This window comes from Lycorma delicatula, chromosome 10 (assembly GCF_047948215.1).
Source record: "Lycorma delicatula isolate Av1 chromosome 10, ASM4794821v1, whole genome shotgun sequence".
NCBI lineage: Eukaryota > Metazoa > Arthropoda > Insecta > Hemiptera > Fulgoridae > Lycorma > Lycorma delicatula.
The window spans coordinates 107,156,788-107,184,589 of NC_134464.1; the positions used below are offsets into that span (position 1 = coordinate 107,156,788).

Consider the following 27,802-nt stretch of genomic DNA (forward strand, 5'->3'; position numbering starts at 1 on the left):
CTTCTAAATGAAAGGTACTACTGCTCCACAGCAGAGGTTATATTATGTAGATTAGGTTGGAGATAGATAGATACTCTAAGTTTGAATAAACATTTAAATAGTTTTTTCTATTGTATTATGCGATTATTTGTCAAATTGTTACATATTACTATTATATATGAATTACCAACTGTAATATTTGGTAATAAATCATCCATAATGTATACATCCCTTTATTAATGCCATAAAATGATTTAAAAAGGTTAACCATTTACTAATAATTTAACATGGATGACAAAAAAACAGATACAATGGACAATAAGGATATAATATCAGACAGGTGCTGGAATTAATGTATTAATGTACTAATTATACATTATATTACCTTCATTAACATGTCGGTTGCCAATTTTACGATCGCTTCGCTATGATTTTGAATGCTGGTCTGCTCTTTACGATGCATCTAGAGTAAATTTGCCACTAAATGTGTTAATCTAGAAGTGAAAATGATTGTAATATTTTACTAAATGCATCAGGGCAGGTCTGGTAGACTTGCCCAAAGATTATTCATCAACACTCTCTGCTTTTGTGGCAGGACAAAACATACCACCACCTATACTTTATTCTTATTGTAACTTTACCGACCCTTATTCTACCAATATACCCCTTTTTTTTATAAGTACTTTCACATTAACTTTCTACTTTAGTTAAAATGCGTAAACAATAATCTAATTATATATAAAACAGTAAATTAAAGTCATATCAATCAATTTCCATCATAATATATAACAACCTTAAAAAATAAAATATTAACAAATCCATCCATTCTTTCTCATTAGATAAAAACTAATAAAAAAAAAACTAAGCATACCATGAAATTAACAACAGCTATTACCAACATCTATGGTTACTTTTAGTATAAGAAATTGACCGTAATTCAAAGCGTGGAACGGGTGAAAAAGTAGAGAATGAATAATTAATTGTATAAATAATTAATTCTACTCGATTATAATTTCAACTGTAAAGATTTTGAGTAATACCTCTGAATCTGTAAATAAATATTAATTGAATATTCTACATAAAGAAATAGAATAGGATCGTTGTAATTTAACAAATTGTCTGTAATCAGGTTATAGCAGAAATTTAATTTAAATGAGATGCATGTAATCTTTATTTTAAATCATAAGTGATATTTACATGAAACAGAAGATGATTAATTCATTTCATAATGCAAATAGTCAGTAAATCTACACCTAAGAGATGAATACATTCTTTTAAACCAGTAGCAATAAAAAGTAAAATCACATGTATTAAGAATATTAAATTCATAATTAATTAAAGGCATACGCAATTTTAAAAGCATTTCATGTTCTGCATTTTTTGGTTTTATTTAGTATACATAAGTAACAAAAATTAAAAAAAAAACTCTATGTTATAGAAGCAATCCTACAACGACCAAATTATTTATGTATTTTATAGGTAGGGGTTACTTAAATGCGGGTTACTATAATTTGATAACCGGTTCATATTACCTGATACATAAAACGGACATTCAGTAATCGGTTAAAAGGTCTGTAACATACTATGAATAAACAATATGGATAACGGGCAAATCTAACTACTGCAAGAATATGTATAAAAAAAAATTAAAATTAATAAAAACAAACAATAATCAATAATACATCTGTTAATAATTAATATGATTTAAAAAATATATATTATTTATGTAGCATTAATGCAGTACAATATAATTAATAATAATAACAAATGCAACCGATAACAACTTTGAAAATCATTATCTACATGTAAATTAAAAAATAAAACAACATTAACGATTATGTATATTACAACCTTATCAAATACACACGTTTGATTTTATTTTTATCTACATGGATATTTTTTTCAGTTTAGTAATTAAATAAAATTTTTCAATCTTTTACTTTGTTTACGAGTAGAAATACATAATATAAAATTAAAATATAATGAAAAAATATATATTAATTCAAATTTTTGTTTGTTTTACTCATAATTACCTAAAATTTATTTTTTTATAATTAAAATTATGCTTGTTTTCTTCGTTAACAATCCAGTCATAATAGAATCTACAGTAGTAAAGAAAAATATATAATTTTCTTTTTGTAATAAATCTTTTATTGCGTGTTTTTCAGTTTCAATTTAAAACAATAGTTCTTTCTGCACCTTTTCATTTTCAGACAGCTTTAAAAGGGGTAATACAATTTAAAATTACTAGCAAAGTAATTTAAAAAAAACTTTAATCGAGGAAAAATAGTGGTTAGAAGAAAAAAGGGTTCTTTCCATAGAAAATGATTGAATTTGGTCATTTTGTATTTGCAATTTCTATTTTTAGCTTATAACACGGTCATGAATTTCCTAAATTTGATGTATGTGAAGAACAAATCCTTACAAAAAGCAATTAAAAAAAAAAAAATTCATAATAAATCACTTTTGATAATCAACAGTCGAGCAGAATATATATGACGCTATAAACAGCCTGTGACTGGAAAAGAACATTAAAAATATATTTTATGAAAAATTATTTCCTACACGTTCCGCTTATTACTTTTTGGGGTTTACTTAAAGAAAAAGTTATCACAAGAGTATCTATTTCTCATTTTTTTAAAACTCTTCATTCCGTTTCAATATATCTGGGGAAAAAACTGAAATAAATTTTATCTATTTGATTTTTTCTGTTCACAAGAAAAATACTATTATAGAAGCTATAGTTAAAAGAAAATTTTCTCAGTAAAAAATGATACAGTTTTTACTTCTAACTTAAGAATTTATTATCATATTAAAAAAAAACAGGCACGCTTGGAACCATTCAACTAATACATATGTTGAGAAAGAAAATGAGCTGCCTTTAAAATTAATGAAAAATCATAAATGCCCGATTCTATGACATAGGATGAAAAAGAAGCATATTTTAATTTTAAACTATTTCAATTGTTTTTATAATTTGTTCAGTAAATTTTATCATGAATAGAAAAGTGAATTAAAAAAAGTGTGTAGAAAATAAAATGATTTTATTAATGATAAGAAACATTTGATATGAATTTAGCTAGTCTAAATTTTGTGACTGTTATGCACATTTACAAACACAAATATAATTATAAACAAACACATTTACATTGATTCTGTTTAACTGCTTTTAAAAAAATAATATTTCAAATAAAGCATATAATATGAAAAAAAAAAAAAAAAAAAAAAAACATTCAACCTGGTTATGTATTTATTTACTATTTAACAACATCCTACAAAAAAAAAAAACAAAAAAAAACATCAAGTTACTTACTTCGCTATAATAATAATTTTATAAAAAGACAAAAATTAAAAAACAGTTTATATTTAAAAAACAGGCGTTATATAAATTATTATATTTGTTTTAAATATTGATAATGGATTCTTTTAAATACATAAAATAGTATGGTTTCCAAAGAGGGAACACATTTCTTGGGGAAGATACACGCTTCTTGAACAACTGTAAGTATGTTTTTTTTTAGATATTAATGAAAAAAATCATTTTTTTTTGTAAATTTTCTGGTATCAGAGAGTGAGAGCATTATATTACATTATTATTTGTCAAAATCAACTTATAAGATTTTTATTAGTATTGTAAACCTACTAGCTTTTTAGCCGATAAGAATAACTGATAAAATATAACAAATTGCCAACAAAAGTAGTCATTTTTCATTGCCTATTCCTCAAGCAGTTAAGGGAATGAATTAATAAACTTCAGAATAACAGTTTGATCATAATTCATTTGCTGCTTATGACTACTTAACATCTTCGATGCATTCTACAATTATATGCCTGTTTTAAATTATGGATGTGGTCCAATTCACATGCCACCTAATGATACTACTTTGTTTATGAACAAAAACAAAATTACCAATACTGTATAGGTGAGGGATATTATTTTTTGGTTTTTAAAGTTTATATTTATATTATTGTTAAAAAATATTTTTATCATATTCTGAGGACAAAAGATCAGTTTTAGACATTTTAAAATTAGTAACAGTTTATTTTACTACAATGTACAACAATTTGTGTGTCATATATAAAAACAGAACTTCACACTACAAACTACTACAAATATTTGAAACTAATTTTCATAGCGAGTTCAGCACATAATATTGAGCATACTTGGAATTCCAGTTTGATAAATATTCAAACTGGAAAAGATCACACTAATTAAATTTATATGAAGAATAATAATATCAAATAAAGGATATAAAAATTTTGTTTAAAATAAATGCACAGATAAAAAGGTTGGACTTTTCCATGTGAAAATGAAAATATATATTTTTTCATAACCAAAAAGAAAGGGCAAGGAATCATAACTGAATAAAATTTCAATGCAATTTGAGAACTAAATCTACAGTTCGCTAATGGTATATTAAATCTTTTATTTTATATATATATATAATATATAGTAATAAACATTACAGTACAATTTTATTTATTGGTACTGAATATGTCTATGCATTTGTATATATCAATTAAATATGAATAATTTATTTTGAATTTAAAAGCAAAAATTAAGATTAAGAAAAATTCACACGAACAAAAAGAAATACAGCATATTTACAAGAAATTAAGAGATCATGATATAACGTTTTATATCACTGATAATAAACTAGTCGTGAACTGCACTGAATGTTGTATTTTCTTCAGTAGATGTCTACATTGCACAGAGCAGAAGTGGAGATATCCTCGAGGAAACGTAAACCTAATTTATACTGTTTATTTCTAGAATAAAGTAATATGTTTGTTAGACAGTTAACACAGCTAAAAAGTAACATACTGCATCCACCCTTTATATTTTGAAATACTTTTGATTTCTTTAAATGTCAATGGATATGATCAGATAGGTTCAATCCTGCTTTATAAAGCGTGTACTTCTGGAAGATAAGTGGCTTTTACCTTACAACTTTGTAGGTAAAAATCTTATTAAAATTTTCTATTATCTTATGACTAATTTACTTTTTCCTTGAAATATAGTGGGAATAAAACACTTGTGAACGTATCTAGGAAACAATGTTTTCTAAAGGTTGCTTTCTATGTAACTATAGATTTACATGTAATTAGTTACTCTACTTATGATACACGTTATGTATTAAAAAAAAAAAATAAGGCAGATAAGGTTTTGAACACAGAACGTCTAGGATAAAACAAAGATATTATAAAACTCCAGCAAGAACATGTAAATATACATCTCAATTCCCCCCCGAGGGAGAAGAACAACCGCCTTGTGACATGTTCGGTTGCTACACCACCTCCGCTGTTCCTAACCATTATTGGCTTTATCAGAGTATATAAATATACAGCAAAAACACTATGTAAATGGATTTATAAATTTTAATAGAATAGTTTTGTTTTGATCAGTGAATTGACCTTATAATATCAGCCAGGCGCTTCAGGATTCTCCTTTAATGCAAAATTTACTTGTCCTCCTTATATCATTGGATCTGTGCATGAACACTGTAATGTTTAAGAGTATGACAGCTGTTCACTCCATGAGATGAGGGAATATTACTCCGGACTCCTTGCTTACATAACCCCCCCTCTCTCTCTCTAACACCACAGAGAAAAAAAAAGACTTTCATATAATTAATAATATTTAATATTAAAAGAAAAACATGATGCAGCATCAGTCTTCTACATAAGTACTACATATATAAATAAATTATAATAACAATAATATAATCTATAAACTAAACTGCTGTATAACTTACTACAAACAAAAAAATAGAATTACAATCAAATAAATAATATTAAAGAATCACCAAATAATTAACAATGCTTTATTTATAAAACTTAAAAGTAACTGCTTTATTAATATTTATTGATTTAAATGACAACAAAAAATAGAACAAACAAGATTAACATTTTTAATAATGGACTTGTCATTAATTACCTATACTCACCTCAAACTTAAAATCAACAAGGGCAATAAATAAATATTCCACAATCAGTTTGTTACTGTATAGATGCAATTGTGTATGTTTGTGTAAGTGATTCTTTCGATAAAAATATCAATAAAAAATAATAATTAATGTACATAACTAAATTAACTATATATATATATATATAATATTAATAACAATAACGCACTAGTATATTGATAATAATAATAAAATAAGTAAGTCTTTTCCTTTATTTTAATTTATTATTTAAGATCATCTTCGACATCGGGTATATCTTCAACATGTTTAGACTTGTTACTGCGATGTACTCTGGCACCGCTTCCTGAATTATCATCGTCAGCGACAACCTCATAATCTTGTAGCTCAGCCTCCAATTCTTTCTCCCATTCTTCTTCTGGGGATCATAAGGGTGGTCGGGTCAGAAAAATAAATAAATAAATATTTTAAATAAAAAAATAAATAAAGAAAAAAATAACTGTTTTAATAATAATAATAAAGAGAAAAAAAGCAATAGGTAGCAGACCTGAAAATGGGTTTATAAAAAGGACTGTGGTATTTTAACATGCAATAAGAAAAATACGTGATGAATATTATTAAAAAAAAAAACTGATTCTAACTAAAAATAAATTATACTACATAAATGACATTAATATAAAAAAACGAGTAAGATGTAAAATGAGATTTTAATAACTGTACTTCATAATTTCAATTCCATTTAATTAAATTAAATTTTTGAATTTATGTATCCTTGTTAATATGTATTCACATACACTCAATCATTCATATTTATGACAGTAAGGTACCAGTAAAAGAAAAAAACCATTTGGGCATAAAACCTAAAAAATTAGGTGTCAAAAACTTATATTTTTGACATACTCAAAAACATTCATTCAAACTCAATTTAATTTCTTCCGCAAACGTGAGATGATGATTATTTTCAGCTACTTAATGATGGATGACTTTTTTTTTAATACATGAAAAATCCAAACATAAATGGAATTTAAATCCAGAAATTTGTGGAAGGAAAAGCCTCTCCATCTCTTAGGCTGCTTGTCCACTGGAAGGGACTACAAGCAGCTGTAAGGTCACACGAGTATATACACAGTAGTGCGTTTGATCACGATGCAAACATGCTATGGGACAGAGTCCATTGCAAGTGACTTCGAGCGGCAGGTTGTCACACTAGTTGGTTGTTTGCAATGGACTCTGTTCCGCAGCACTTTGGATCGGGATCAGATGTACTACAACATACGTACTTGTGTAACCTTGTAACTGCTTGCAGTCTCTCCCAGCAGGTGAGTGAGCTTATTCTGACATGAAGGTGTAAAAAATTACACTATTAAAGCTCCAAAAATGAAAAAAAAATGTGCTGTCCTAAAAGTGTGAATAGAATAAACGTATAAGAGAAATAATTTTTTTTATCGCCTGTAACCAAGGAAATTATACTTTTTTAAAACAGAAAGAGAAAATAAAATTAAATCTAACTGCAACTATACAAACTTTTATAGCAAAGTCAAAACTAATTTTCATATAATGATGGTTGTTAAAACCATAGAATAAATCACAACTACAGTACATGCCGTGAAAGAAAAAGCAGACAAATCTAAAAAAAAAACTTTTCTATATAAAACTTATAACAATAACATTAGCAGAACATTCTTCATTAAAAATTAAAAGTCTTAAGGTTTTGAGCAAATTTATTAAAAAATTATGTTAAAATTATAACTGGTCAATTAAAAAAAAAAAAAAATTAAAGATATCTTTATAATCCATCTGCATAATCCTCTAAAATATTGAATAACTTTTAAAACTGTCAGGGAGTTTTATGGAAAGGAAATAATTTACAAATGGGCTGAAAGTTAACGAGGTGTAGGTAGTTATGTTAAGAAAATGGTTTAAAAAATCAGGCGACTGAGTTAAGAAGAGATAGTAGTAAACTAGTGTAATATAGTGAGTGAAATTCTTAGATATTAGTAAATGATAAACTTTTACAACGATTTCTTTATTCAATACTATTCTGGAGATCATTTAAGCACATTTAGGAAACAAAATTTCAGGTTAGAAATACAGTAGACAGGAAAATAAGAAACCACAGGCAATTTTTTATGTTTTCAATTTTATTGCTGAAGGTTCAGTACTTCATTATTTATTTTGAATTTATGAATAACTGTGAGTGGAAGCATAATATTATAACCCTCTGAGCGGGTTTTCCTGGCAGGTGGTGTCTTAGAATGGGATTATTAGGTGTCCAAAATTGAAACTTCACGCACGGTATATTTCCTATAGTGTATGTCCAAAATTGAATTTTTAAAATTGGTCATACTGTTCCGGAGATATAACTAAATTTTAGAAAAAGAGAATGACTGGATAACCGGACCATCGAGAGTACATCTTTTGTATGCAAACGTTAGCTCTTGTACTGCTAGCAAATACAGTATTATTATGACAACGTAATATATAATAATATAACAAGTGTACACCTGACCACCATGAGACAGGTACTAACAAATTGGGATTTTCCTCCAGTGATTGGTACATTCCGATGCTAAGCTAAGGGGGATTCACACACAGACAAGACACACATATAAATGCCCTTTAATAGGGTAGGATAAGGCCTACATCTTAATTCAGTTTTTTAATGGGGTAAATTACACATAATTTAACAAATTTTGAAAATTATTTTATTTATGAATACATAAACTGTTTAAAAATTAATTTACATAAGTTATCTATGCTTAACTGGATATAATTAATAAGAAATTGGAGTCAATGGAATATCTCTACATAATTAATTTGGGTGAACATTTTTTTATACAATGAAGAAAAAAAACCAACTAAAAGGATTTTTGTTTTACTGATTAGTAATAGCAACACAAATTCTCTATTATTATTATTATTATTATCATTATCATCTTCCAGAGTCTATGTGGTTTTTAAGGTAATGAACCGTTATTCAATTTTCTGATAAGTAATTTAAAATGAATTTTCTGATGTTTTTACAACATGGAAAAAATGTGATCAGTTTATTTCATTCACAAAAAGCAAAATATGCAGATTATTTGCAGAGTTAACCTACAAAATTATGTTAATTGTTTGATTTGAAATACGATCTATTAGTGAGATGTATTAAAACTAGCAAGATTTCTGTCCATTATAGGCTATATACTTAATAGATAATTGATACTAAAAAAGTTGATCGAATAAATTTTGCTGATTGAGTCAGAATTAATTAAATTGTAAACAAATCGAACATAAGTGATGATTATGCATTTTAAACTGTTCATTAGAATTCAAATTTTCAAAAAGTCTATACCTTACTGGTTACATATGCATAAGAATACAATGATTTAAAACAAATGAATACGTATTCTTACTACTTGGATTTCTTTCTTGATAAAGATTGACAAGAAAGAAGAGTCCTCTTATAATAAATTAGCTTAGTATCATGTTTATAGAGAGGTAAATGATGAATCATTACAATGACTGCACGCTAACTGTGTGAGGTTATGGGTGATAGGAAATCAATTCCATCGATCACCAAACTGAAAAGTAAAAATGTACCTTTACTTATTCTACTATTTTAATGCGATGTTAAGAAATAAAATAGGGATGTTTCATTCAAAGAAAAAAAGGAAATTATAATTTTTTACAGTAAAGTTTAATGAAAATATACCCCGTTTCATTTCCTGGCTAAAACAAAAAAAAATTCCTTTTAATTAATGATGTTAATAAACTGTAATTTTTCATAATGATCTTGAAATTTATACGATAAACTACTTAGTAAAGTTATATGAGTAACATACAGAAAAAACTGAATAATTAATAAAACTGAAGCGATAGCTTAACTCTCCAATTATTACTTTAAAAAAATTGTTTTATCTTCCTCAGAGCCCATTTAATTAAAATTAACTGGAGTCTGCTTCATTAAGTGACCACGACTACTAATGATAACTCATTAATAATACAAATGAGATGAAAGTAACATCACAGTTTCATTTACCAGTGTAGTTGCTTAAGAGTTTAAAAATAAAAAAAATGAACAGATTTGATGTAATGAAATAAAAAGTAATTTTAATAAATCAAAGAAGATCCAAACAAAAAAAAACAAGACTGTGAGAAAGAAAAACACACTCGCACATGACAGAAAAAATAATTGTTAAAAAACTGATTGTTATAAAAAAAAATTGATTAATTAAAAAGGATTTGGAATTAATTATAATGGATATACTTCACATTTATATAAATAAAATAAAATAAAATTATTAACATCAAAACAATAATAAAAAATTAAGCACGATCTCACATCAGTTTGAAGAACTGACAATTTTTAAGATCACAGTTCAATGACAAGATGTCATTGAACTCTTAACAAATTAGTTATTGCAATCGCACCTTGCTCTTAATAGAACTATCATTCATGATAGACCAAAAGTTTTGCAACGTACAGGGTTACAGATATCGATGGGAAAATAGTTTTTTATTCATGTTTATAGCAAATACTTTAAAAACCATATAAAAAAAGTATAGAAAAATTGAGTTCAATAACATTATGTTATTTGCTGTTAGTACATAGTACATGTTTCAAAGCTTGCAAGCTCTGGAAGAATGCAGAATATCTAGTTTATTTATTACTAATCAATTAATCACCAGCAAGCTACACAAAATTATCACACAGCTTCATAGCAACTCCTGTTTTATCCTACAGTTTCGTATATAATTATGGCTATATTCTTTTAAACCAAACCCTTCAGCAGTTTTCTCATTTTATAATTTCAATCGCTAATAAACTTTAATGGAACACATTACAAAGAAAAATAAAGTTTATGATTCAAAGTTTTGCTATTATTACTTAATGAATTCTGTAACTAAATATAAAGATATTTAAATGATTTGTGTACAGAACTGCATTTTTAATTTAGTTTAATTTTATCCATAAATATATATATATATATATATTATTGATATATGCTAGTAATTTAACATTATCTTAGCAATTCAGTAACTAATGAATAATATCTATATTAATGTGATGTATTCGAACATAAAAACCTAATGTTTATATAAAATATTTACATCGTTATGATGGCAGATCATAGTTGGCAGGTAGTTTCTTTTTCTTTTAGAGTTGCTCTTATTAATTACTACTTTGTTTGGTTAAAAAAAATCAAATTCTTAAAATAATGATGTTTCAGCTCTGAGTAAAAATCAATCTGAATGTAATATACTTGTAATTTATAAAATTTAGAAATATAATGTATCAAATATCAATAGTTAAAAAAAATAACCAAATAATGATAGAATTAAAAGTTTATTAAATAGGTTTTTACTTTCACTGAGAGTTTAAATGCGTTCAGATTGTATTGTAGGAGAGGTTTTCTTGTATTATACGATAACATAATTATTTACGGCTTAAATAATTTTCTACGTTATCTATTTCATATATTTGTAAAGATATACGTTTATTTATTTATTAGATGTTAACACAAGTTAAGTGTAAAATACAAATTAAGTAGAGGATGTTGAAGAATTAATATAATTACCGATTAGACAACACAAAAATATAATTACAGTTTTATGCACCAGGAAGGGTTCACTCTGGTTGCATTATTGGTTTCTCATTGCCTGACTTTCAAAGCTCATCAGGCTTAGAACAGATGGTAATTCCGTAAGATATAGTTTAAACTTTCAATGTATATCAATAAATTTAATTATATTTTAATACCCAAAGTCTATTGACCGGCAATAGCCCATTTAAAACTGAAAAACTTATTTCCAATTATACTTAATTCGCAACAAATTAAAAAAAATTGTTTTAGCGTCCGTTGCTCATAAGAATCATTTACTGTGTCAAAATGAGTTTTGAAGTACACATATTTTGTTCAATACTTACTATTAAACTTATATATTAATGTTCTATTCTTTAGAAGGTTTAAATTCATAACATTTTATTTCTCAATAAAAGAAAAAAAGGATTTCATTTTTCTGAAGGTTTATCCCTACAGATATACTGCTTTCAATTTTATGTAGTTCATTAAATTTTTTTTAATGAACAGGTTTTTTTAATTCAACAGGTAATGGTAATTTCTCATTATTAAACAGCATTGATTTCTAAACATGCATTAGTTACTAAAAAAAATTGCCAAGAGCACAGAGGACACCCAACATTCACAATTGCAGTGATCAAATGGGAATAGGTTCATTTAACATTATCTTTGGCCATTGAAATTTTACATACTCATCAATTTCAAAGATGCTACTCTCCAATCTGTTCTGATGGTTTTGAGATAGTGCATTATCCAAAGAGAAAAGGTTTTTTTTTTAGCATACCATATAAATTTAACAGGGATATTTGTTGTAAATCTTAAAATCTTTTCAATGGTGTTTGCTTTCAATATTAATTTCATAAGACTTGATTGCTGATTTGTGATCTTGAAAATACTTCTTCAAAATAAAGCAAGATCATTATTTTATGTTAGTGTATATGTGATATCATTTTATTTTATTTACAAACTAATTGTTATATTTGTTTAACATAAATTGTTGTAACACAGTGTAAAACATTGTATTTCACACGGTAAAAAGATTAATAGTAATAATAATGATATACAAACATAGCCAAATAATGAAGAACACTAAATAAAATAGCATTTTATTAAACATTAAATATGGGGGGATAAAAAGTAAAAGTAAAAAAAAATTTAAATAATCCACAGAGTACAACATTAAAAAAACAACATGAAGGCAACAAGTGATATAAAATAAACTAAAAGGAACACTAAACAAAGCGATGAAGGGAGGTATTTACATAATGAAATTACATCCGATCGCTTAAGGATACTGCACAATAACGCAGGGAGTTAATGATAACAGGTAATTAACTATAAAATGACAATTGTGAGGTAATAATAATCACTATGAGGTAAATTAAGGGATGATAAAATTATCAGGGAAGAAGGAATAACAACATCATTCACAAAATTTCAGTTGTCCCAAAACTATTATCATTAAATATAAATATATAGTAATAAATAAATGCGTATAATTTCATTTACAATAATAATATTCTCTATGTATATAATATATTTTTTTATAATAAATATATTTATATGTATATATAAAATCAGCAATGCACTGCACAAAATGACAACATTAGTGTTAGTTCATTCGTTCCTTGATGTTCGTTCCTTAAGCTGTTAAAAAACAAAAAGCAAAAATAATAATAAATAAAATTTAATAGTGAAATAATAAAGAAATAAATTTTACATATTTATACCAATATTATAATCATTAAATCACTGAAATATTCAATGACAATTTTGTTTAAAATTCATTAAGAAAAATAAATGCCTGAAAAAGAGAAAATTCAGTTAAAATTAGTCGCCCCCCCCCCCCCATTTAAGCCTGTTTTAAACCTATCTGGAACTTTAATGACATATTTCATAATCCAGTAAAACTGATAAAATTTCTGAGGTCAAGAACAGGCATTTTTCTAAACCAGAGTTTAAATGTTGTAACAGGTAATAAATGACTTACTATAACACCTCTAAAGTATCCAAAAAAATATATATGTGGTTTTTAACTTCTAATTTATCCCAAAAGTGATAAAGCAACAATTTTTTTTTATATAAAAATAATTATAAAGTGAAGAAATAGAACCGAAGCGAATGAATTAAAATCTTATAAATATTCTTTAATTACAGATCTAAGGCGTTCAATTTAATAAAAAGCAGAGAAAGAATTTTTTAAATAGAGCATACGTTCCAACCTTAATGCAAACAGTAAGATTTTACTTAAAACTTATGTTAAGCAAAAAAGGCTTCTTCCAAAAATGAAAGCTTACTTAATTCCTTTTAATTTAAGATGATAAAACATTTTTTATACATTGAAAAATTATAATAAATTTTAATTAAATTGAACTAGACTCAAATTAATGGAAATTAGGAGAAAAACAGTGCATTAGTGCTATTTGTTTATTTACTTATTTTTTTTGTTGCCAAAATCATTAATTTTCAAGATAGTTGTAACAATCCATTTTTATTACCATATAAAATAAATAAGAGGAAAAAATCCAAAAATTTTGTTAAAATTTAATGTGATTAGTGGAATAATAAAATCGTAATTAAAACATCTGTCCTGTCTTTTAAGCTGTTACTGCTTTTACTGGACATTTCTACTGTTATCGATCAAATATGTTTTGATTTTCGATTAGTGCATTCTGTATTGTAATTATGTTATAATGTGCTGTTCCCTATTGTCTTGTGTGAAAGTTATGGTTGCTACAATCGAAACTTACTTCATGTGTATATGTATCCTTTAAGAAAACCGAGAAATTTTGCTGATAATTTTCTAATTACATCATTCTACTACAGATGAACAGTCATTGAATTTTGTTACAAAATGGTCTAAGAAATGTAGCAAATGTAAAATCTTCTAAAACTGTTATAAATAATTAACAGATAATTTTTGTAAAGAATGATAATGGCTGCACCAAGATTATAAGAGATTAAAGCATAGCAGTGTAAAATACAAATCAAACCGTAAAAGACACATTCCTTAAATCTGAACCAGTATTATGAAAAATCTGCAAAAAACTAAATTAGACAGGGCAGCTGTTTCAATTACTGTAACTGAATTCTGTAAAAATAAACTGTTAACAATAAGCTATTAGTCCTGGTTTAGTATTTGGAAAGTAATAAATCATTGTTTGATCTATCCGGCTATGCGACTCACAAAACACAAACAAAACCCTTACGACCAGGAGAATGAGAAACTACTTCACAATGAGAAAATCAGATATAACATGCTGATTCTTATAATTGTATTCTAGAACCAATATTTTCTGATATGATGTTAATGTAACAGTATATCTGACAATTTTCAAAGTATTCTAACCTGTATCTAAAGTATTCCAGCTGACTGTTAGTGATTGCAAGATCTACATTTTCCAGTAATATAGCAGTATGTTAAACACACGAAAAATATTTTGAAGTGCCACTGATTTTGTTTTATGTTAGATACATGTGCTCGATATGATTTCAAAATATAAAAATCATGCCTTTATACATCCAACATCTCGAAAATGAGGAGGTCACTTGCAGCATCTTTTGTAAAAGTTGATGTATTTCTTCTGTAAATATAAATTTTTTTTTAACTTCCCTCTTTTTGTTTCATCTTTAGAAGCCTACATATTACCAGAAGAATGCTGTGCTGTGGGATGGGCTTTTTGTAACAGGCTGGTTATAAGTTCCTTGCGCTATATTTTTCCACCAGATATTTTAAATGATTTCATACTCTTAAAATATTAACACATTTCACTGCCGACAAGACTTGTGTGCTCACATACATGACACTACATAATGTGCTGGGTATGAAGTAATTACATTTTTGCAACATTTTAAGTAAAATATTTTTGTAAAACAGGATATGAATATAGAAAATGAGTAACTTTTGCACTAAATATCAGCAATTGAAACACTAGAAAGAACTAACTTTTCAAAAAATAACAAAGTTGGTGAAAATAACTTATAATTTATTAATATAAATATACTCATAACATGAAAATAACAAAACATTTCAAGTTATAATTGCATTTCAAACACTGACTGAAGATCAAGAACAGATATGATCATTTACCATATCACAATTTTGAAAAAACTTGTCTATTTTCATGAGGAACACTGCCTGACTGTGCAAATAATTTGTGATACATGATTGGTCATTGGCAATTGGGATTTGTTATTAGGTTTCCTAGGTAATACTAGTGAACAATTTGAAAACTCCTGCCATAAAGTTTGTCCCACCTATAAAGGTGTGATACATCATGTGCTAATATATTCAAGAAATTGTTAAAGAATATCTAGCTATTTGTATCCAACGTTATTGAAAGATACTGGAAAATAAGCTTGCAGCTATAATCCAATAAATATACATTAAGACATGAGAATAAAAACAATATGTTCATCGTTTTAATTTCTAAAAATGAATTATGAGTTGTTGACTGAAAATTTATTCCTGTTTGTGAAGTTGTGAATTTTATTACAAATGGTTTGAGGTATCTTTCAAAGCGCATAAAGCACTCACAAATGAAATCTGCTTTTGCATATGACTTATTCATATTTTCCTGAAATGGTGACAGCTTTTGGCAAATATGTGCAGGCTTTCTTATAAGTTATATATTTATCAGCTTACTCAATCAGTAATTTTGAACCATAAATATAATTTAAGCAAAAAGCAATTCTATTATCTTTCTATGGAAGAAATTCAGAACACAAATTGGTTTTGATGGGCTTTCAGAAAGTATTTCTAAAAGGAATTCAAGACAAAGTAGATGTAATTGTACATTTATCAAATTATCAACTGTCAAAAAAAAAAAAAAAAAAAAAAAAAAAATTAAAATACAGTTAAGCCTAAATTCTTTATGATTACATTTTCTTTAGCCAAAATTAATTATAGTTTGCTAACTAATCTTTTATAAAGATTATGTACAGTACAGACCAAGATACGTTGATTTTTACATAAGAAACTACTGTTTATATTATCACCAAGCAGCCAACTATAATAGCCACCAGATAAACAAACAGCACTATTCAAAATGTACTATAATTATCTTAAAATTTATATTAACTAATTAAAAAAGTTAATTTATTTACTCAACAGTATTAAAATATAAATAACTAAATAAATTATTTTTTTTTATTATGGAGTTAAAATATTAATTTTATTCCTAAACTGTATTGATATAAAGATTACTGATGTCACATAATAAACAGACAGCAGCTAGGCAAAGGGTAACTTTGCTGCAACTTGCATTCCGAACACTCAATCGATGTAAGTAGTGTGTAGTCTATACTAGTGTGAATATTATTTATCTTATTCCAGCGGCAACTTTTCCAATCCTTTTTTCAATTCTCCTCTCAAGTACTCGTCTGGCAAGGGCAAAGTCCTCAGAAGCCAGAGTGCACAAAGTTTTTTTCTGATTGCAGGGAAAGTTACAGACTCAGTTGACTTTTTTTAAAAAAACATTTTAATTATGAAATTTTTGTTTAAAACTGAATAGCTCAGAAATACATCGCAAAAAAACAGATAAAATAACATTAAATAGTAGAATAATTATAGCAATAACTATGTTAATTGCTTTCAACTAATTAAATATTATTATATTGAATGACTTTTTAAATATTTAAAATAGATAATCACAATAAGGAAACATTTTTTATAACTATGTTTTTAATGATGACTGTGTGACAAATTAAAGAAAGATATTCATAATACTGGTGTAAACATAATCTTCACTGGAACTATTATCATTATAACTAATTAATCAATCAAGATATAAATACAATCAGTTGATATATATAACGTTTAATGAAGTAGATGTTAACTGGTTACTTAAAACTTTATTCAGTAAAAATACGTAGACTGTAATTATCATCAACATTATAAAAAATAAGATGAAATTTAAGATAAATTTGACATGGAATACGACATAAAGGTATAATCTGAATATTCTTTCATTACTCTGTGACATGATGATGTGAGGCATGTTAAACACATACACTCTGCTTCTTAATTTTATAGCTAATAGTAAGGAAAAAAAAAATTATAGCTAATATTAGACCCGACAATGATTACTTGACTTCTTACTTGTTTACTTAACTACCAAACTGTGAATGAAAAAATGAGTCACCACCACTGCATAGTAAGCATTTCTTGTTTCATAGTAACGATTTCTTCTCTACCTTGAAAATTTTTAATTATATGGAATCTGAGCTGAACGATAAACAAGAATAATATTAAATAAAAATCAAGCAGTCTCTATACTGCAATCTTTATTCCTCTTATAAAAGCACTGAACCAACAAGCTAAAACAACTGATAAAACAGATGTGGAAAAGATGGAATTTATATATATATATATATGTGTAGTATAAGAAATTATAATGTAGAAATGACTGTGTTTCAGAAACACAAGACTACTAGAGTCATTCAGAAACTTCTCGGCCTGACAAAGAGATAGCGCAAGTTTGACCAAATAGTATGATCCTTAAAAGATGATGATTATCCTCAAGTGTGATCCTTAAGGTGGCATGTAGCAAAGTTGCAGATGCATGTACATAGTTGCTTGTTTGTGGCGATTGAGTAAAACAAACAAGTTTTGACATTTTCTGAAAAATGGATAAGTTGAAGTTTGAGCTGTTACGAAGTACTTTGTTTTAAAAGGTTTAACCTTGATGTGCACATAAAAAAATAAGATAATTTAATTTTAAAGGATTCTTCCCTTCTGTTTTTGATGGAAAAAAGGGGGCTTCTAAATCTAACCATGTTTGTATATCTATTCAAGATGATCAATAGTTGGGACATCAAAAAAACAGCTACAACCAATGAAATCATAAAAACCCACAATGCCATATTAAATGATGGCTGACAGAAGTTATGCGGCTTACTGATGTAAACATCTCAATAGTGCACTACATTTTATATGATTTTTTTGGGTACGAAAAAGCTTTCTGCTCAATGGGTGGTGTGTTTGTCGACTGAAAACAAATGAGACTGAACACTTCTTAATTGTATTTAGATCTATTTAAATGCAATTCTGTTGAATCTCTTTTCAAATTTTACGACCAGTAGATGAAACATGGATTCATCCATATTACATGCCAGACATCAAACAACAGTTCAAACAGCGGATGGGAACAGATGGAAAAGCGCCGCTAAAGAAAGCGAAAATTGTTCAATCTGTAGGAAAAGTCACAGCTATGGTTTTTTGAATTCCTTCAGTGTGAAGCTTATAGACTATCTGGAAAAACACAAGATCATGCCTTGTTGATGAATAGTCTACTAATGGACCAAGTGACGGGTGCTATTCAGGTTAAACGTCCACATCTGGCCAAAAAGAAAGTGTTCTTTCAAGACAATAATGTGTTGTTGCTGCAAAATTCTATTACCTACGCTTTGAAGTGCTTCCACATGCACTGCATTCGACTCATAGTAATCACTTCCTCTTCCTAAATCAGCAGATATGGTTTGTGGATGAAGATTCACTTCAAATGATGAGGTTAAACTGAGACAACTGCTTCTTTTGCAGTTACACAAATCGCATTATACTGAGAGTATTGAAAGTGTTTGAAAAATAAAATAAATTTCTGAAACATATGGTGTTTTCTTTGTCAGGCCAAGAACTCTCTAATCAGCTCTTGTATAATGTTACCCAAATAGAGAGCATTGCTGTTATTCTGGATGGATGAGATAGTTGAAGTTCAAAAACATGTACACTTGTAACGATGAGAAAATCAGAAAATAAAATTATACTGTTGATTTTCTACTTCCCTTTACATGAACTATTTTGCGCCTCTAGTAGAAAGTGTATAGTCTCCCTGAAGTAATTTAAATAATATTATGTAAGCTATTATGTAATATAAGATCTGTTTATTTTACATGTGGTGTAGACCATTTCTTTTTTTTTAGTTTCCTGAACAAAGCTTGAATTAAGTTATGATTCAGTCAATAAAAAAACTCAAGTAATCAACAATTTATATAAATAATGAAATATAAAGTTAAATTAATATAAAATTTATATTAAATGTTACTTCATTAAACAAAATTCAATAACTGAATTTAAAAAGTGACATACATGTAAATGCACACTGAATATAAGAGGAGAACAAAATGTTTCACAAAGCAACAGGTACATTTTCCTACTAACACCCCAAAACTCGTTGACCAATGCTTTCTCATATTCTGTCAGTCGCCTTAGTTATGGACTCAAGTATGCCTGCTATTTAAAAGCTAAAAAAGTGAACATCATGAGATTTGTTGTTTAAAAGCTGTTTATGGTTATGAAACTGTTGAATGAAGTATTGTGAGTAGGCGAGTAATAAAATTTGTCCATCAGAGGCTGATAAGGGAATTTTGAGGATAAATCTCACACTGGTCGACCGGTTTCTATGATTAATGAGAAACATTTGATTTGGTGTACTGCACTTTTCACTTCTTTCTGTGCAATGAAAGAGTAATATTAAGGGTATTCATTTCACCAAAGATGATGAACTGAACAATGCAGTGAGGTCGTGGATAAAAAAAAAAAAACTATCAGCATTCTTCACTGATGGAATGACTGAACTGGTTCACGGTCGGGAGAAATTGGCAGCTGTAAATGGTGATTAAAGGGAAAAATAAATATAAATTTTTTTAGCAAATAAAATGTAATTTTATGCCACATTTGTTTCGTTTCACTATCCCTTTTCAGTTGAAAATTATGGGCAACTGCAATACATTTCAGCCAAGACATAACATTATGACATGTAGATAACAGAAAAAAACATTAGCCAAACCAGGATCATGAAAATAACAGGAAGTATTTATTTATATGTACACAAATACAAGATTCTGACATAAAATTTAACACATTCAGGTCAATACATTGAAAAACTATGAGTATTACACAATTATAAAAAATCAAAATTTATATTACATGGGAAATTTCAAATTATATTTTTCCTATTGTTAAATGTATTTTATCAGCAAACTCTGTCAATCTCATATATTTTTAAATATTTTCAAGCACTAAAAAACTTCATGAGATTAACATAAAGAGAATTTTATTTTAATTCTAATTTTGGTTATCGTGATTATTACAGTAATGCAATTTTTGGGGGGAAGATTTTTATATTATTTTCTTGATTGTAGATTGTATATTATCAATTGTTAATCGTAACATAAATATATTTATTGGATTATTTTTGAAAATTTTTATTTTTTAAATCGTATTTAAAGAATGTAGATTTAAAATCTTTTCTTCTCTTATAATTGGAAGAAGACCTAGAGAAAACCAAGAAAGAGATCTTAGATCTTAATTATTTAAGAAAATAACTAAAAAAGACAACAGAGTTGAAGAAAGTTTTTGAGGAGTAATAGTGGGGAACAAAAACCTAAGTCCATGATCTGCTGCCTGACTCAATAATAATCGGATAAAGGATGACGATTTAAAGATTTAAATTCCCTCTTGAAAAATGACAGTATGACACATCATACCGCATAACCTATCAGAGTTGCTTTATACCACCAATCCAATTTTTTATATAGCTGTGACACTGTAATAAATCTTAAGTAAAAGCAGCACCAGTTGAATATTTTTTTCTCTGAGAGAATTACATTCACTACGCTGCTAGTCCGTGCGGTGAACAAATTGAGGGTGCCACTTACAGGACTGAATATCATTTGAATTTCAATAGGCTAACTAGTATATTGGCAAGCAACAGTATATACAGTTCCATGAAAAAGGCAGCAGGAAACTTCTTAATCTTCATAATTCCAAGAACTCCATCAGGGATGCTTGTTATTTTTGAAAGTCACTATGGTACATTATGGTCAAAATCTCTTCTACTAATTAAATTAAAAGAGTACTAAGTACAAATTAAATTAAAAAACACACGATCTCATGAGAGTTTTTAAAGATGTACATTCTGAATACATTAAATAAATAAATAACAATCAATACAGTGTAAGTAATAAATACTTTAAATTATATAATTTGAAGCCAGCATGCATTTTTTGGTGGTAAAATATAGATGAAACGAAAGCAGTAATAATGAAGAACAATGATTTTAATGTGAATGGAATATTGTTACAGGAAAGTGTTAAAAACACGATGAATTCATAAAGTTTTAAGAGACCATACTTTAAGATACACTGAAAAAGAGAACTCTGAGGCAGATCGTGTAAAAAAGAATTGAGCTCAACCTGTCATATGTTAAGCGCTCAGATTTTATTAATTTTGATAATTTAATGAGATTTATAAGATGAAAATTAAAGGGAAAGATGGCTTTAAAGTATAAACAGATAAATCATGATTTAAAATAATAGAAATTCTGAGGTTAAACTGTCATCGTGAAAAAAAAAATTTTAAAGAAATCACTAACAATAAAAAACTAAAAGTATTATTAACTAATAAAAGAATAAGAAAATTATTATTATTAGAGAATGAATATCTTCTGCATGTACTACATTTATAGCATCCATAATTTTACAGAATAATACACATGAAACAAAATAATATATTTAAAATAAACAGATAAAAATCAATAAAAAAAAACATAAGAGTAAACTTTTACAATTCTACAGAAAGAAATGTTCATTACAAATAACCACAACGAATAAAAACAGAATGTCTTAAAAAAAAGCATTTGATAATAAACAACACAATATATCAATAACAAACAAATTCTGTTTGTTAACTTAAAGTAAATAATGATTTTAATAAAGAATAAATGAGAGATACAAACGTATAACAAACAATAACATGCAACACAGCTAAATCTAATAAATTGTACAGATAATAACAAATTAATTAACATAAAGGAAGAATTAATTAATTTATAACACATAAAAAGTAACATAAGCTGCGCTATTTTTTTTTTTTTTTTTTTTTTTTAATATAAATATGTAGTTTTACTGCATCCTGCTGGCATTAAATAGTGTGTAAAAAAATCCCCAAACGATATGAAAGTGAAAAAGTATTGAAAAGATACTTGCAAATTGATTAAACATTTAAAATTTTATATGTAGTATGTTTAACTGAATGTAATAACATCAATGCCGTTGGAGTAACTGTAGAAAAGCAATTTCTAAAGTACGAAAAGTTTTACTGGTAAGTCAAACACAAATAAACTTTTAAAAATCAAAAATCTCTTCTTAGTAGAAATAACTAATTATGCAAAAAGAGAAGATTATCAATTTTTCCAATTTTTTTATGCTATGCAGTAAAGCAGATGACAGATTTTAAGCAAAACCTAAAATATTAATTTTTTTAGAAAAATACTTGAATTTTAGATACCATAAGAAAAAAGACTGACCCGACACTAGGTACAAGTGACTCTTGAAACCGAGAATGAAGTATTCTGAACTGAACTTCCTAAGGAAAGTAAAAACGATGAAGCAGGTTCATGTTGCCTTTTCACAAAACTGAACATACAATCTCATACTAGTATGTTAAGGTTATTGAAGTGCAAGATATGTTCAGCTCTACGAGTGACAATTCACTCTGTTCACAATAGGGTCTGGCTGTGAAGCGATGAAAATTACTACTATAATAAAATTCAACTTCGACTAGTGTTGCTTAGGTGGTCTTGATGCGCATAAAGTCATAAGAAAGCCGGGTGCAGGTAGCGACAAATTAATCTAACCCTTTTGTCAAGAAAGGATGCATTACATCTATATAAAGAAAAGAAAAATAATAAATATACAGAAATGCAACACAATTGTAATATGATTCTAAGTTACACAACAGTAAAACAATATAGTATTCTTTTCTTTAAAAAAATTTAACTAACTGCTAACTAAATTAATAATAATAGTCATAATAGGTGCTATATACAGTACCTGATTGATGAGCTGAAAGGGTCTAATACAATACATATACTGTGATCTTTCTCAAAATTTATCTGTATTACAATATTTTGTACAATTACTTATTTTGATTAGAAAAAATTGCTAACAGAAGTCAAATATTAATAATCACCACAGGGTCATCCAGTACTTTCATACTCTACCAAAATGAAACATGTTGCATTATTTCTCTCTACTACAAGAAAGATGTCTGGTACGATTTAGCTGAACATAATGTAATTATTTATACTCATAATAAAATATGCCAATTTTGGTAACACATTAAGGTGGTTAGTTATTTCACGTTTAAATAGACAATAGAAGTTCTTGAAATATATACTAATATACTACTCACATCACTTTAAAATAGCTATTTCAATACTCATACATTATACATATATATATTTTAAATATATAATATGAACACTGTACATGTGTAAGTATATCAACACTTGCATTTCCACACACACGCGCACGCACACAAAAGTGCAAAATAATAATAAACCATTCTGATAAGGGGAAAAAATTAATGGCAGTAAACTTTCAATCATATGAATTTCCTAATTACAATATACGAGGTCTGTTTGGAAGATAATTGAACACGCCAACAGAGATATTCAGTGATGATCAGTTAGCAGCATTGTGTTCTGCATAACCTTCTCTGTAACCACATGTTCTTGGATTGTTGATATTTCGTTTAGTTTTATTGTTATTGTTATTTGAGTGTGACATGTTTTAAAGTGTTAGCAGCGATTTTTGTAATCTGCGATTTTCAAGAGTAACGATACAACATAAAATTTTGTGTGAAACTGGAGAAAACTTTCAAATTTTGAAATAAGCTTATGGAGATTATGCTCTGGATCATATGCAATGTTACGAATGGTTTTCATGATTTAAAAGTGGTTGTCAGTTGACTGAAGATGACCCTCAACCAAGAAGGCCTTTGACTTCAACCGATGACACCTGTATTCAGAAAATTAACAATCTGGTGTGTGCAAATCGTCGACTGACTGTCAGAGAACTTACAGAAGGGGTTAACATTTCAATCGGATCATGCCGTGACATTTTGACTGGAAAATTGAACATGCATCAAGTTGCAGCAAAGTTTGTTCCTCGCTTGATGACTGAACAACTGAAGGAATATCAAGTGGACGTTTATTGGCAACTTCTTCAACAAGCTGATGACGATGAAACATTCACGCAAAGGATCATACTGGGAGATGAAGGCCAGGTTTATGGCTACGACATCAAGACAAAAGTTCAATCATCAAAAAATCGCTACTAATACTTAAACACATTGTACTCAAATAACAATAACACAAAAACTAAACAAGATTTCAACAATCTAAGAACATGTGGTTACAGATGAAGTTATGCAGAACAGAATGCTGGCAACAAAATATCAATAAATATCTTCGTTGGCGTGTAATTAAAAATGTTTGGTTATTTTCTGAACAGACTTTATATATTATTTGCTGTAAACATGTAATTTGGTTTGATAATAAATCTTTTTAAGGATAGATGTTTATATTTGCAGTTTTTACCTCCATTAGTAAATCCCATTGATCCCACAAGCTTCTAATAGTATAATATCACAACAACTAATTATTTGTTTTTCCATCAGCAGAATATGTTTGAATATCAGCAGAATATGGCCTAGACGTACTGGTTTAAAAAATGAAACCTGTCATTTGGTTTCAACTCTTAGCTGGTATTTTTCATTGTCTTTCTATTAACAATGTACTCTCTTTTGGTGAAAACTACATAGTGACAAAGCTATACTTATGTATGATAAATATAATATTAACTAATATTCCACTAGATGTTCCAGTAACATTCAGACTATCATAAAATTACCACTCATGCATTATCATTTACGATGAATGCAATCTTCATAGGACAACATATTTTTAGAAACAGGCTGTTAAATAATAAAAGTGTATAATTAATTGATAAAGAGAAAATTAAAACATGGTAATACCACTGATAAATACACTAACATAAGGTCACATCTGTGACAGTATGAAGAGATTTAGAGAAGCGAGAAGACTGAGCTGCATGAGAATGTGATCAGTTGAATTACAGCACTTGAATTATACAGTGGAAAATAACCTCAGAACATCGTTGCTAGAGATTATTAATAAATTATATGCAGTGACTACGAAAAACATAAATAATTTTGATAATATAAAGAGAAGAATTGACCATAATGTTTTATATATATATATATATATATATATATATACATACACACTAGAGCGTAAATTAATCCAACACATAAGTCATTTAATAAAAATTAACTTTATGAGAAAAAAAATCAAAACTACAATTTGTGAAGATCTAGTAATTAATATGTTCTTTATTCTTAATCACTTCACGTACACGATTTGGAATAGATTCAATAAGTGTACTGCACGTTTTTTTAATTTCTTTAACACGACACCATACTGATATTACTGCTTTAATGAGATCAAATTTTGTGGTATAATTCATTTTTGAGAGTCGCTTTTTGACTATTGTCCAAAGATTTTCAACTAGATTTAAGTCTGGGGAGTTGCCTGGCCACAGGAGCACTTAATGTTTCGTTGTTTGAAAAAATTTTTGACATTTTTAGCAGTATGGCATGGCATCAAATCTTGTTTGATTGTTTGAAAACTCCACTGTCTTGTGGGAATTTGTTTTGAAGTTGTGTCACAACCCTTTCCTTCAGAATCTTGATATATCCATCACTTTATAATGTACGATCTACTTTTTTTTTTTTGTTTATTTAACCTCCGGGTCCACAGTCAAGCAATTCTTTCCATAGATGATGAGATGAGTGTTTTGTAGCATGTGTGAAAAATGCCATGCCTGACCAGGAGGTCAGGCATGGCAGAACCCAGGACCTACGGATGAAAGGCCGAGACGCTACCAGTTATGATCTACTGGAAGTAATGAAGAAGGGCCAACAAATGTGAAACCCCAAAACATTTTTTCTTTGGGAATGTTGAACTGATTGTTGGATATGAGCGCAGTGATGTATTCTCATCTGATGCTTTTCTAACGTAAGAAACTGTTTGCCCCTAAACATAAAAATGTGACTCATCAGAAAACAAAATATTTTTCCAGTCTGCTTTGGCCCACTATAGCCTTTTTTAATACTACTGGTGTTAAATACTGCTTGTTAGTGAACCAACAAGTTTTCTGTCCTGTTGCAAGAATCTCATGACTAACAATTGTCATGCGTAATCTGTAACACTGGTTGTTAATTCTCGATTTAAGTCCACAGTATGTAAGTCCATAAATCTTTAAATCGTTCATAAAGAATAGGTGTGCCAGCTTGTAATCTCCTGCTCGCGAGTTTATATTATAACTGTATCTTGATTCCTTTAGCATGCTTGAGAGCGGGTTGATAGCCATACAGAACCAGAGCGGGCTTAGGGCGTCACCTTGAAATATTTCTCTACTTACATTTATGGGTTCTGTTTGTATTTTCCTGTTCCACTGTTTGCGATTAGTATCGTGCTCCAAGCACTCATTGCATGCCTCAAGAACCTAATCGTCTTTTCATCAACATGATAGGTTTCTAAGATCATCGTCAGCCAAGAGTGCGGCACACTGTCGAATGCCTTTTTACATGGAATGGAAATATATACACGAGCACCTTGATACATACAATTGGAATTAATTACATTAAATAATGGAATAATTAAATCACTATTTAGGGGACTAAATATAAAATTTTGGGCCAAGTTTACTTTTTCTTACTAATAATGGATCCTGTGGTAGTTTTTCTTTTACGGCCACATTTGCCTTTCCTTTGAGGTGAAGCAAAACTAGTTCCTTTATACTGTTTTAAAATCATTCACTGCCCCTAGTCCAACACCACACTCAGAAGCTATTTTTTATTGTGTCAGACTGGTATGCTCAGAAACAAAAACAATTTTCGAATGCTTTCTTGGAGTTACGTCCATTATTATATATTCAAGACGCAGAAAGAAAAAACAAAAATACAGAAAATAAATAGAAAGCACCTATATGATGTACGCTAAAAACAGATAAAACCACATTAATAATCTAAATGAAAACAATAAAATTACCATCTACTATGACCAAATGGTGTAAATAGCTGAAATATACATTAGTAAAAAAATATATATTTGAATATAAACGGACAGCCCTAAGAAATCGTAAAACATTTGATAACATTGTCTCATTGTTTCCTAACATATTTTGGAAGTAAGCCCCTGGCTTAAAATTTCGACACAATGACATATAACAGACAGTCCACAAGGATGTGGTGTGTTAGTTGGTAGTCGCAGCAAATACAAATGGGTGCATCAGTCTGAGTCATGAGATATTCATGAGTTAGCCTAGCGTGCCCTATATGCAAACAGCAAATAATAACATACTCTTTACGGTTATTCCTGAATGAGGAACTCAACAGTGATACAGTATTCTTAACAGGATGAAGTTTATTGTTGAAGGTAGTACTCCATTCAGTTTGTCACTCAT

General features: G+C 28.1%; 1 protein-coding gene across 3 annotated transcripts in view; it reads right to left on the reverse strand.

Moving 5' to 3' along the window:
• LOC142331123 (uncharacterized) overlaps positions 1-27,802 on the reverse strand; it is a 54,675-nt gene that overhangs the window by 8,085 nt on the left and 18,788 nt on the right. Inside the window, exon 4 of one of the 3 annotated variants that reach the window (XM_075376806.1) lies at positions 4,531-6,321. The exons of 1 other annotated variant lie outside the window; for it this stretch is intronic. In XM_075376806.1, the coding sequence (XP_075232921.1) occupies positions 6,170-6,321 (152 nt within the window). In that variant the 3' untranslated portion in view covers positions 4,531-6,169. Of the gene's footprint in view, positions 1-4,530; positions 6,322-12,936; positions 13,118-27,802 lie in introns of those variants that run through there. One more of the 3 variants, XM_075376808.1, reaches the window with a different exon arrangement.